Source organism: Callionymus lyra, chromosome 11 (assembly GCF_982586985.1).
Source record: "Callionymus lyra chromosome 11, fCalLyr1.hap1.1, whole genome shotgun sequence".
Taxonomy (NCBI): Eukaryota; Metazoa; Chordata; class Actinopteri; order Syngnathiformes; family Callionymidae; genus Callionymus; species Callionymus lyra.
In genome coordinates this window covers 18,798,251-18,810,846 of record NC_141828.1, presented here as the reverse complement: position 1 = coordinate 18,810,846, position 12,596 = coordinate 18,798,251, and the positions used below count along the sequence as shown (strand labels likewise).

Here is a 12,596-nt window from a genome sequence, read left to right as displayed (position 1 = left end):
GACAAAGCAACCTGAAATATACTTCACACCTACTAGTGATCAGGTTCAACTCACACACTTGAGTTTGTTTCAGCCTTTTGTGACTTTAATAGGGAAGTGAGTAAGAAGAGGTTATACGTTCACGGTCAGCAGTATTAGAGACAACAAGCAGTGGGACATGAAGGTAGCAGCCATGTAAAGATACTTTTTTTTTTATTGTTATTATTTTAGTGATGGCAGCTCTTCATGTGGTTGCAGCAGAAAAGGGAACCTTTAGCATCTGATTAGTAAAGCTACAGTACATTGTGTCTGACCTGTGAACCCTGTACAATGAACAAAAAGCCGAGCTGATGTCAGCCCGTGGTGCTTAAGGAGACGATTCAAGTGGCACAACATGATCTCATTGGTATAGCACAATAATTAAGAAATATTACATTTTGTTAAGTGCAGTAAAATGCATACAATGTCATTGTTGACAAAGGAGACACTGACATTCGTGAAAACTGAACTGATAATGCAAAACAAAAAAAACAATTTGTGTAAAGCACCCAAGTGGTGGCAAGTTTGATTTGTTTAAGACTGTATTGCCAACACAACAATGTACATGTAAAAATGGAAAAAGCTAATGTGCTTGGTAAGAAGACGTAATAAAATCTATATCTCTTGAAATTATAAAATAAATGTCAACAGTTTCACATTAGAAATATCAGGAAGCTGCAGATTATCCAAACAAAGCTCTTCTTGCAGGGTAAGCTAACATAAATAGTGCAACTACGCTTGCTCGGAGGCAGTGATGCAGATGTAGAATAATGAAGAGCAGGGTCATGCTTGTCTTACATCTGTAGGCAGGAATTGCATTTTAACACCAACCCTTTTACCTGAAACCAAAGCATTCCAGGTTTTAGTACCCAGAAATCCCCAATAATAAACAAAACAAAAAGACAAGTGTCCTCTAGTGGATCTGACCTACTGAACCGGCAAAGCTCAACCAGGTTTCCCCTGAAGACCGAGATCAGACTAAGACCAACACACCTGTGCATACCTTTCACTCACAGGACTGGCACTTCTTTAGTCTGTCCATCTTTGATTGCTTGAGATGCAGCATCTGCATCATTTAATTGTGTCCTGAACAAACATAGGGAGTTTAGTCTCTATGTAGTCTGTGAACCACGAGCGTCCCCTTCAGGACTGAGAGCAGCGGGTCGGCCTTGAGTTAAAACATGGTTGGAAACCAGGGACAAGTTGGCAGCTTCGCTCACTAGATTTTCATATTCGCTACTATCCTCATCCTCATCGTCCTCTTCGTCGTCCTCCTGACCTGCCGCTTGTCTGTCCAAAGAGTCCGAACTGGAGCCGTCGCCGTTGCCCAAGTATGGGCTGCTAGGAGCCGCCACAGCATTAAGGCTGGCCCCGAGGAGGCCTAAGCCTAGGCCAAGTGGGCCAGGAGTGGGGTGTCCGGGAGAGCCTACCGCCTGTGGCCGAGGCAGCAGAGCAGCAGGGGATGACAGCAGAGAGTCATCATGGGACAGGAGGTCAGTGTAAGAGGGAGGATTGGGCGAGGTACTGGGTCGCTCTGGAGCTGATGGTGTGTCGAAACCAATTCTTGATAGTAGAGAATTCTCAGAGTGTTCTGTGTTGTCCTCTGGAGTGGTTGGAGTGTCTGGATTCTGGGCTTCTTGGAGCCCTGTGTGGCAAAAAGATGAACAAAGATATATTAATTAAATGAGAGCATTTACATGATCAGTCAAGTATAACCCACTTGTAGCTCTACCAGCAATTTAAACTTTTATAATGATCATCATCCTCTGGTTTGTCATTTGAAGCCTTGATATTTTTGCTCTCATTTCTTTCTGTTTATGATAAAAATGATTAATAGCAAATTTAAAATGGTAAAAAATATTAAAGATTATTCTGTGTATATCACATTTCTAGGACACAATAATACTCTGAATAATTATATGATATATATAATGTCATATACATAAATACAAAGACTAAAGATAACTTACTTCTCTCCTCTTCTGCAGTCTTGCTTTTTCTGAGAGCAATTTGTTGCTTAAGCTTTTGCACCTCCTCTTGAATTTTCTCCTTCACACGTTCACTCTGTTCTACCTCCCCGCACACCGCCTGAAAGAGAAAAAAAAAAGTTATGGGCAATCCATAATCTCCTTCAAAGAGTAACGACCACCCACCTGCACTTTATCCTGCAGTGCACTGTAGACTTGAAATATTGTCCGAATGTCCTTCATTACGCCGTCTTTGTCAAAGAACTCGGCTCTGCGGAAACATTAGAAGGTTGAACATGTAATGGACTATAAATAACTACACGTAATAATAACGAATGATGTCAAACTGATTGTGGGTGGATGACAGAAAAGATTGATATATTAAATAAAAGGGGAAAAAAGTAAGTAAGTAATTTGTATTTATATAGCGCTGAAAATCAAGGAAAAGCCTGCACAAATAAATGAGTCAGAGAGTACCAAATAGGTAATATTAGATAGATAAAAGGGGGGGGTTATAAGTCATTAAAATTCAAGCAATAATTGCAAAATGTAAAAGCACTTCGCTCAATTAACAACGTCATCCGTTTGAATGAAACTGGTTTAAAACACATCCTACGTGTGGCTTGAAATAACTTGCCAACAGCTTAAAGTGTGACCAAAATCGTACCCGTGTTCTTTGATGACCTTGGTGTAGTTGATGGAGGTGTTGGGCACAGAGGAGACTTTGTATTCCTGCTGGCTGGTGTTCCCAAGGTTAGGAATCGTGAGAGGGATCCTCTGGTTAAACCGACTGAGTTGGAAGAATTTTAAACCAATAACTATCCAGACAATATCTTCTTATTGCTAGTAAGAACATGCAGTACAAGGTCATCCTTAAATGTTAACATTCCTCTTTTCAATAGTATCATTGACTTCATTTGTCTCATTTAAATTCACACTTGCATATCTAAAATATAAGAAACTTGGCAGGCATCATCTTTACCTCTGATTGGGTCTGAAGAGCACGTATTCCAGTGCATGTGTGGAGCTATTTGCTGTTGAGATGAAACTGAAGAGAAGGAAGACAAGGTCGGGCACGCCAAGCATTTCTGTCAGCTGTTTATGGATGATTTGTTCCCTGAATGACATTTGCTGCTGTGTATTTCTTCGAAACCGGTACCAGCCGATGACGTTCTACATTAAAAGAAACAAGGAAATCAGAATGATGACAACTACAAGTTTCACTATTTCAAATCATCCCCAATACTTAAATAAAAAATACTGTACAGTAACATCAATTCCGCCTGTACTCTAAACTTAATAATCCTTGAATCTTGAATTAGTAATAATTCAGCGTCAGTTAGCATATTAGTTTATGCAATTCTCCATGTCAATACTGTGAAGAGCCTCATCACCATGAACTTCTCGTTGTCTCTTCTTAGTCAATTTACAATAAATTACATTGACCACTGCAACGATCGGAATAAGAAACATCAAGATCAATTTGTACCATATTCAGATAATACATGAACATGATCAGCATGTAATCTTAAAACACAACATAAACAGTCAGAGAGAAGAAAAAATGTTCACTTACTTTCCGTCTATCTTTGAGAATATTCTTAAGAACTTCTTCATTGACTTTGCCGGCGTAGTCATAAAAACTGAGAGAAGAAACCATATGATAGGTTAGAACAATTCATTATATTTCACTTTGCTCTACATGACAAATCGAGAGATAACACAACCCACATTTTATTAAGAGGTATGAAGCTTAGAACAGATGAGGATAAAAGGTCAAAGTTAAGTATTAGAAGTTATTGTGTACAACACCAAACTAAACAACCTTTTCATCACTTTATGACACAAAACTATTACAAGAGGAGTTTGAAAAACACAACTATAACTTACCTAAACAAGTGTGAACATGGATCATGATTATGGATATCTATAGGAAAAATAATGACAAGAGTAAAAATACTGCATAACGCAAATACATCTGTTGCAGTCCAGTAAACAAAAAAAAACAAAAAAACACCATAAAACGAAATAATTTATTCAATTCCTTCTATAAATTCATTCAAGCACACTTAATATCGAAATAAACTACCTTCGCAAAACCCACATAAAAGTGAATGGTCCCTAGTTTTGCAAAATCAATATTTCAAGTTAGTAAATATGCAGGTAAATGAAATAAATGTTTATTAACTTAATTAAAATTAAATACAAAGATCTGGATACGTCAAGGGGGACCTTAAATCACATAAATATCTTGCATATTAGAATTCCAACTTGTTGAATGAGCACAAGAAGGAATGAGGTATGAAGTAAATGCGGGCCACCCAGAAGAAATAAACCATTTTGTAGGTAAAGACAGAAATAAAGGGAAATGTATTGTTGTGCAAGAAATTGGGCTTTAAATATCAAACGTTTTTAACAAGTATAGCACATACAGTACATTGATTTGAAAACATGGGGGAAAAAAATGAAAATATTGATTTAAAATAGTATGGTAAAACTTTATATTTTCTGGTTTGTGCAGTTATTAAAATAAAACTGATTGAGATCTTACCTACTACTTGTACCAGTTCTGAAGTGCTGATCTGGGCGTCACTGATGCTGACCGTCTCTTCCTGTCTTACTTCTCCTAAAAGAAAGCCCTCCTGTAAAAAAAAAAAAGAAAGCATAAAATAATTTGATATAATTTAAGGTGACTGCCTACTTAAAAGCTAGACTTTAATTGATGTCTGCTGAATTCTAGCAGTTGGCATTTAAGGCCCTTAAGGATGTTTTTTATTTGGGTTGCAGCTTTTAAAAAACAAGAATATTTACAATGTCTAGTATCGAAATACGGTGTAAATTACTGTCTTACACAGATTAAAAAGTTAAATATTGAAATAAATGGAATAAACCGATTCACCTATATATTTGAATTTAAATTAAGCCTAACCTTGAACTAAGAATACATTTTAACAGCTGTCCAGCTCCAACATAACAAAAATGCAGAGAAATTAGTCAGAAGTTACAGGTAAAAAATCTAAACTTCACCTTTACAGAAAAAGACAAGTTTAAAAGAAATAAAACCACACAAGCAGGAAGAGTCAATAGGGAAGTAGACGGTCTTGCATTCATAGACTAAGGTATGTTGTCAACATGACAGCGCAAATACGCGGAAGTCACTTGACTGTGAAGCCTTGCTAGCTTAGAAAGTAGCCGAGTATATCCTGCAGCTTTGGACTTGACACACAACTTTGTTTTCATTAAAATGCGGCTTTCAACAATCGACAGGTGGTTTGCTGTTCAACAGGTGGTCCCTGCTGAACGTAACACCTCACACGACAACCGGATCGCTGGGCTTGTTTTCAGGTAGCAAGTCGCTGTTCTGGCTGGGAAGACAACCCGCCGGTAGATAGACGACACCAGCGCCGAGCTAACAGCCGCAGCGACACAAGCTCATGCAGCCGGTGACCGCACTTCTTAGGAAACGCATACTTACATGGTCCGCGTTGCTGTTGGCGCTGTAATAACACACTGAACTAAAAGTATAACCTGAAATAGATGCCGCCATGATGAAAACATCACTAGCATCCCTGCTCTTCTTCGCTCAATTCGTTTGGTTGAAAAACAACTTTGACCTACACAGTGCCACCTATTGGCGGAACACAGAAACGGCGTATTTTAGTTAAATATTTAATTAAAAACTCTTCTTTTTTTGTTCATTCACTCAATTTAAATACATTAATATTTTATATAATAACAATAGCCAACATAATTACCTTTTATCATCTATTTAAATACTAAATTAACATTGTGTATTTTATTTCCGGCCTTCTACCGCAAAGGATTGTGGGAATTGTAGGCTGCGTTTCGTCCAGTATGGAAGACTGTGCAGGGAAATCACATGGTGCTGAAGATTCCTCAGATACAGAAGGGACCGAACTTTCGGATTCTGATTTTGGACCGTCAAAGCTTGGAACTAAACGATAGTAAGAAATTGTTCAAACTGATTTAATGCGTGTAGTACACAGTAATGTCGGGGAAGTTACTGTTAGCATTAGCGCTGTCATTATGTGTAAACAATAGCATTTGATGGTCTCCTGTCAAATCCATGGAGCAATAGAACGTCCCGAAATGTAATCATTTCATTTTTAAATCATTTGTATTTTTAAAAATTGCCTTTTTTTTCAATCGCATCCAGATGTTTTGGTCAATTGACTCAAAGTTTGGGACCTTTTTTACAGACGCAAAAGATACACGTGTTTTCATTTTAACATCTCAATTGATCTTTATATAGATTTTTGATATGTAAATATTAGCTTTTCTTTATCAATAGCTTACAGACCTTTTAGAAAATTCACTCAAAATAAGTTTTAGAGCTTTGTATTCAACCATATACATAAGATACACATTTCGTTTTTTATTTTTCACATCGCAATGAATTTAAAAATAACTAGAGCTGAAACTGACCATGAACAATCCAATATAAAATAATCTGATATAATGATCAGTTCTCAACTCTCTCAGGGATTGTAGGTACAAAGACTCAGCTGGTGCAGGATAATATCCAAAATCGAACTAACTCTACCGCTGTTCAAAATTTACCTGACGTTTGCCGTTTGTTGTGAGATCAACTTGTTGTTTATGTTTTGTTATTTCTTTCAACAGTTGGGAAGATGCGTACCAAAGAGAACTTGAGACATTTAAAGACATTGGGGACGTCGGAGAAATTTGGTAATATTTATTTCCTATTTGTATTTGCAATGTTGGGAGAGAGGAGAAGATGTTCAAGGCAAATCACTAATCTAAAAAAAAAGTCAATTAAAAGAGGAATGTGAAAGTGGGAAATGAGTTTTGTTTTCTAGATAGATCTAGTGAAGGCCTCATGAAACAGCTGTGTAGTGAAGACATGTATCATGATGCAGTCCATTAGATGTCACTATCTTCTTTTTAATATTTGGCTCTAATTCAATGAAACCCATCAAAACTTTCAAACATGGAGTGCCATCTAGCGGCCTTTTAAATATAAGCAGTGTATCATTATACAGTGTCTTCACTACAAAGCTGTATATGAGGCCTCATCAACCTCTAACTAGTTTCAGCATATGATGACTGATGCCTGTGTTTTAAAGGAACCACACATTTTAGATTTCCTTTCTTAACATCAAACACTCAACAAGAACAGCTTTCCAGTAATAAGAAATATTTGGTTGAAAGCAACAACAAAACTCAGTGCTGTAAAAACTTTTGAAATTATATCTCACCAACTTATGATTAACCTTATGTGTTTGTGTTCTTTGTAGGTTTGGCGAGGAGAGTATGCGACGTGTGCTACGATGGATGGAAAAAGAAAAGATACTGAAAACTGCCTCAATTCTTGACATTGGAACCGGAAATGGGGCTTTTTTAGTAGAACTGGTGGGAAGCTCATCTTTTTTTTATCTTTCAGTAGATTTTTTATTATATATTTTTATATTCATATCACAATTCTAAATATTCAATTTTTATTTATTTCCACGTCGGCATCCACCCTTTCTTTATGTGGGTTACTACATCAATCAGTCTCACATTTGTTTGAATAAGCTTGAAGAAACTCATTGTTTAGATGCTTTTGTAAGTCACTGGTTTTCTTTCCAGGCGAGTCATGGATTCACAAATCTGACTGGAATAGATTATTCTGCTGCCTCTGTGGAACTGGCTCGGATTGTTCTGCAAGCGGAGGACCTGCTAGATGTCTCTTTAAAGGTGATTTAAATGTGTTTTTTTTAAATGATTGTGTTAGTAAACCTTTTCTGAATGGTGTTTGCCCTATATTGATTGATTTCACCCTATTGAACACGCCATCCTAAACATTATGAAAAATGTAGTTGTATTTTATATGAAAAATCAACATCCGATGCTAATGGGTCACTGCCGGATATTATTTGTATTTATTTAGTTTCTATTTATTTTATAATATAATATAAATGAATGAAACTAATTTGTACGTTAAATTTCATTGCTTCAGTCTCTCACTGTCAATGTCATATACTGTTTTTGTGTGATTTTGAAGTTGTATTTGACAGATAAAACATTATTTGCAGAGTTAATGTTATCAATAGATAGATGGTGTATATAGACACATTTATGGCTGTTTTTTCAAAGATTCAAATGCGTTTAATTTCTCCCATAAAGAAACATTGTTATAACGTCTTTTAAAATAAATGTCCTCTTTATAATGCAGACCTTGCAATACATCATTCAGTGTACAGTTGATCTGGCAGCAGAGCAGGAAAACTCTGCTGTGTTTACCTGGCCCGGGGTGTTTGCCCAACTTTCAGATTAAACCGCCTTAAACCCCAGATGAACTGGCAAGATATAACACAAATTCTTACATATAACATCCCATGCTTTAAAAGCGTGCTCAGCTGACGATGAGTGAGTTTTCCTCTCGGCACAGAAGGTCTGTCACACACAAATGATGGTGTGTGCTTGGACAGCTCGTCTGACCTTGAAGTCAATATTGACGTGACTGGACTCATGGCATATAGAAGGTGTGTGACGGTGTGCTTTGTGTCGTTGTCCAAGACCAAAAGTTTTGCAATAAAAATCACAATCCACAGGTGTTTCGATCTGCCACATGTATAAGTTAAGTTAAAGACATTCTGGCCTTCTTAAGACTTTAAGACATACTTTGTTTCTCTGCTTCTCTTGATGATTTATTTAGCTAAATGCTATGCTATTTCACTGAGTTCACTCCAGACGTACCAGGAACTAGTTAAGGAGTCCAGAAGCAAAGGTGGGGGAACCTTCTTTGAGCCCATTAAGGTTGGCCTGCAGAGGATTTGCAGGACACTTGGTGGCTTTGGTTGAAAAGGGCTGATCTGTGGGTGACTTTTCTACAAGTCAGGTCTGTCTGTCCATCGTTAATCGTGAGAAAAAACACAACAAAGCTACTGAAAGCTGTAATCCCGCCCCACTTTGTTTATACATCGAGTCCCTTGGAGGTGGAGACTTCCGGGATTTATGAGGCGCAGTGACAAACCTTGACGTTTGACCAATCACACCAAAGTGGGTGTGGTTATAGTAAACAAGATTTCATCTCCAGAAAAAGGAAGCGTGGGTGGGGCATAAGAACATTTTCCTATATAAATATTTCAATTAAAAGAGTCTATTTTGTAAAAAACGGACAGATACTAATGAGTACAATAGAGGTCCAAGATCTATTTAAGAGACACCTAAATCAACACATTCATTTCCCTTCAGCAGTAGAAGAAGTCGACTCGAAATGAACAGCAGTCTCTGGCAAACCTGCAGAGCATCCTGCGGGAAAAAAAGTTGATGACCCTTCCCAGAGCCACTTTTTAAACATTTTCATCTATTTTACTACATGTTTTAAATAAATGGATTTTTGAAATACATTATCAGGTTCCAATGTATATTGTTTATTGTTGGCTACTGCTCACAGATTGCTCTCCTGATAAGTTATGTTAAAAAGGAACAGCTAGGGGGCGCTCTACACAAGGTGCTCTGAGATGAACGTGCTGCACGAGTGATCAAAGGCCGTTTTCTTCTCTTCATAGGAGGTGGATTTCCTCAACTGTCAAGGGGAACTGAAGCAGTTTGATGTTTGCATCGACAAGGGGACTTTTGATGCCATCAGCCTGAACCCAGACAACACTGTTGACAACAAAAAACTCTATGTGCAAGCTTTGAAAGATGTTCTCGCGGACAATGGACTTTTCTCCATCACGTCCTGTAACTGGACCAAAGATCAGCTGCTGGAACGATTCAGTGAAGGTGAGTAGATGAAAGTTCTTTTCATGAATAGATCCAGAATATGTCATTCTTTGGAACGCATTCGCATCAACTTCCTCTTCACCGTGATGCGGCTTGATTCCCTGGCTCCCAGACAGGATAATAGTTTGACCCTCCCAGGCTAATTATGGAATAAAATGCCTCCACCTGGTCTGTGAGCGACCCCTCTACGTTGACACTAATCACGTGACCCTTGGAGAAAAATCTGGCTAACATGTGTCAATTCTTCACCTAAATTCTTATGGGGATTTATTCGCTGATTTTAAGAAAATTCAACAGAATCATAAGGTGTGGATTTTCACCCAATACTTTGAGTCATCCTGCCAGTCAGAGAATTAGTTTACTGCAGTGGACAGTACCTGTTATTGCACACATGACTCTCATTTAAAAAAAAAATCCAAAACTTAGCTAATGGGAAATATTCCTTTATAGTTTTACTGACAATTCTGTATTTATTTTTTTCTTTTTAATTCAGTTTTGGTTCAACTTTAAATTGTCTTTTCCTTTTTTTCCATTTGTGTTTTTTGTACTCCAAAGAAAGATAAATTAAAATCAAAAACATGTATTTTTTTAACCTTTATATCTAAGGTAAGGTAAGGTAAAACTTTATTGATTCCTCAGGAGGTCTATTTTTCATAAAAAAGAAAATAAGAACAAGATCAAAGAGAAGTAAAGAGAAAGAACAAGATATACAATCAAAACAAATAGACTCAAGGACTCATTCATTCATGTTAGTCTTTGTATCCTTTGTCTTTGTTATTTTTCTTTGATTTATGTTCTTTATCTTTATCTTTATTATTTCATCCATGGTTTTGCTATCAATTATTTTGAGAAATCTTTAAATTAAATGTATTTAAATTTAAATACTTAACTTTTTATCATTATTTTTTCTTTTCTTTTTATTTCATAGTTATTCCTAGATCTGCAATTTCTGATATATTTGACTAGTTATTTGTATGATTTTTAGTTGATTGTTTCAGTGAACAATGTCTTATCCACCACAAAATGAGGTGATGAATTCTGCTCTGGAAAGACATTTCACGGTATTGTTTTTACGTTAAAGCGGTTTGTGACCCTGGTCTGACTTACTTACATTTTGACAGTTCCATTAATAGCACACTTGTGTTCTTAGTGCTCATTACAATGTCAGAGAAAACATTAAAAAAAACATTCTGTCTATGTTCTTTGACCTCTAGAATTGTATACATTTACTTGTAAGAACTTGTCAACCCCTTTTCAAGCTCTGCTAACAAAAGCCAAAATCTGAATAGAGTCATGGCATTTTTGACGTTGCTGACACTGTAGTGACCATCAAAAGCCTGCAGGGGGCCGAAGGGTTTCATCTGTTTCAAACTGTTACATGTTTCTCCTTCAGATTGCACCACAGATGGCAAACTACTCATATTAAAGCCTTGTTTTGCAGAAAAGAAAGTTAAAAATAAACTATTTTTATCTGTAATCTGATTTGACACATGAGCACATATCTGTTGTTACAAGTTGCTATAAATGAGCTTTGTGTGGACTGTCAGTAGAATGTTTTTTGTTGTTTTTTTTGCATCCAGCAACTTTGTTATCCTAAACTTTATTTGTTGTCTCTTGTAAATGTGTTTTCACTCTTCTGCCTTTCAAGATATTTCTTAATAAAAAAAGTTTTCTACTTTTATGTAGTATATTGATATTTTTCAATATCATAATCTATTTTTTGTTTTCACAGGATTTGAATTTGTGCAGGAGTTACCGACGCCCAGTTTCCAGTTTGGAGGCAAGAAAGGCAACAGTGTAGCTGCACTTGTATTCAAGAGAGTCCAATGATGATCTCTATTTAAAAAGTCTTCATTTCGAACTTTAATGGTTTTTGAGTTTTGAACCCAGTTTCACTTCCTGTTTGTTATAATGTTCACACAACTTCACGTTTTTCTGAGGATTTGATGAATATTCTAGTAAAAAAAATGAGAAGTGTTTTTTTTTATCACAAGTTGAAAAGTGAATCACGCAAACTTGTTTACAACAAATCATCTGACTGAAATTAAAGGATTTATTCTCTGATGATCAAACACATGAAATTCACATGAATGGTCTTATCTGATTCGCAGCGGTTCTCTCGAGGTTTTGCCGAGTGTGTGAAATCCAGCTTACATCATCTTTGGGTTCTTTTGGGACAAAGACCTTATTTGATACTGGAAAATGGCCCGAAAAATAAAGTTCACTTGATGATTCATATAATAAAACCGTAACGGCTTTGTCTTCACATGTCAATCAAACATAATTTATAGTTTTCTTGACTATACAAGTTGTTCAAAACAAATGATATTAATACCATACCAAGTATGATCTGATCCCAGAGATGGACAGTCGCCGCTTAAAAAGTCACATAGCCCTTAACTATTTATTTACTGTCCACTAATTCCTCGCTCAGATGCTCGATTGTTACAGCCAAAATGAGTAAACAAGAGTCCATGACTTCTGCTGGGAGCGAACTTTCCTCTCTCAATGGCGTCATTAACGTCTGCCAAGCGAGATACTAATTGGTGGACTGGAAAGTCATCCAATGGGAGCCAGCGATGCCGAGGCATGCTGTTGTGTAAACACATGCAAGCTTTACTCGAATTACTGCCGGGATTTTTACAAGCCTCTGGACATCCTGCCTGGATGTTGATAGGTTGTTCCACAGCTCACAGGAACTTTCCCATGAAGTGACACATCCTTACTATGCTATTGAACGTTATAATAGTCTTATCTTTTTTCCGATTTGACACCGTATCTTCTTATTAAGTTATACATCTTGAAAGACAAACCTATTTCCAGGAAGAACTGACTTTGTGAACTTTAATAGAAATT

General features: G+C 36.8%; 2 protein-coding genes across 3 annotated transcripts; one reads left to right on the top strand and one right to left on the bottom strand.

Moving 5' to 3' along the window:
- Positions 1 to 63: 63 nt before the first annotated feature.
- Positions 64 to 5,574, bottom strand: abraxas2 (abraxas 2, BRISC complex subunit). Of its 2 annotated transcripts, none has more exons than XM_087802900.1 (9): positions 5,461 to 5,574; positions 4,537 to 4,627; positions 3,876 to 3,912; positions 3,562 to 3,628; positions 2,968 to 3,158; positions 2,653 to 2,775; positions 2,172 to 2,256; positions 1,989 to 2,106; positions 64 to 1,663 (listed from the first exon to the last, which is right to left on the bottom strand). In XM_087802900.1, exons 1-9 carry the CDS (start codon positions 5,530 to 5,532, stop codon positions 1,131 to 1,133), a joined length of 1,317 nt encoding a protein of 438 aa, XP_087659026.1. In that variant the 5' UTR covers positions 5,533 to 5,574; the 3' UTR covers positions 64 to 1,130. The 2 variants fall into 2 exon arrangements, with proteins under 2 accessions (XP_087659026.1, XP_087659025.1); XM_087802899.1 differs by lacking the exon at positions 5,461 to 5,574 and adding an exon at positions 5,013 to 5,030.
- A 244-nt stretch (positions 5,575 to 5,818) lies between these two features.
- Positions 5,819 to 11,986, top strand: eef1akmt2 (EEF1A lysine methyltransferase 2). The gene is made up of 6 exons (XM_087802713.1): positions 5,819 to 5,950; positions 6,630 to 6,695; positions 7,265 to 7,379; positions 7,599 to 7,706; positions 9,524 to 9,740; positions 11,473 to 11,986. Exons 1-6 carry the CDS (start codon positions 5,841 to 5,843, stop codon positions 11,568 to 11,570), a joined length of 714 nt encoding a protein of 237 aa, XP_087658839.1. The 5' UTR covers positions 5,819 to 5,840; the 3' UTR covers positions 11,571 to 11,986.
- The last annotated feature ends 610 nt before the right edge of the window (positions 11,987 to 12,596 follow it).

Coding starts and splice junctions, on each gene's coding strand:
- abraxas2 (XM_087802900.1), bottom strand. CDS start 5,532: ATGGCGGCATCTATTTCAGGTTATACTTTTAGTTCAGTGTGTTATTAC. Junction 3,913..4,536: donor AGAACTGGTACAAGTAGTAG/GTAAGATCTCAA, acceptor TTTTTCCTATAG/ATATCCATAATCATGATCCA. Junction 1,664..1,988: donor GACTGCAGAAGAGGAGAGAA/GTAAGTTATCTT, acceptor TTTGCCACACAG/GGCTCCAAGAAGCCCAGAAT.
- eef1akmt2 (XM_087802713.1), top strand. CDS start 5,841: ATGGAAGACTGTGCAGGGAAATCACATGGTGCTGAAGATTCCTCAGAT. Junction 7,707..9,523: donor TGCTAGATGTCTCTTTAAAG/GTGATTTAAATG, acceptor TTCTCTTCATAG/GAGGTGGATTTCCTCAACTG. Junction 9,741..11,472: donor GCTGGAACGATTCAGTGAAG/GTGAGTAGATGA, acceptor TTGTTTTCACAG/GATTTGAATTTGTGCAGGAG.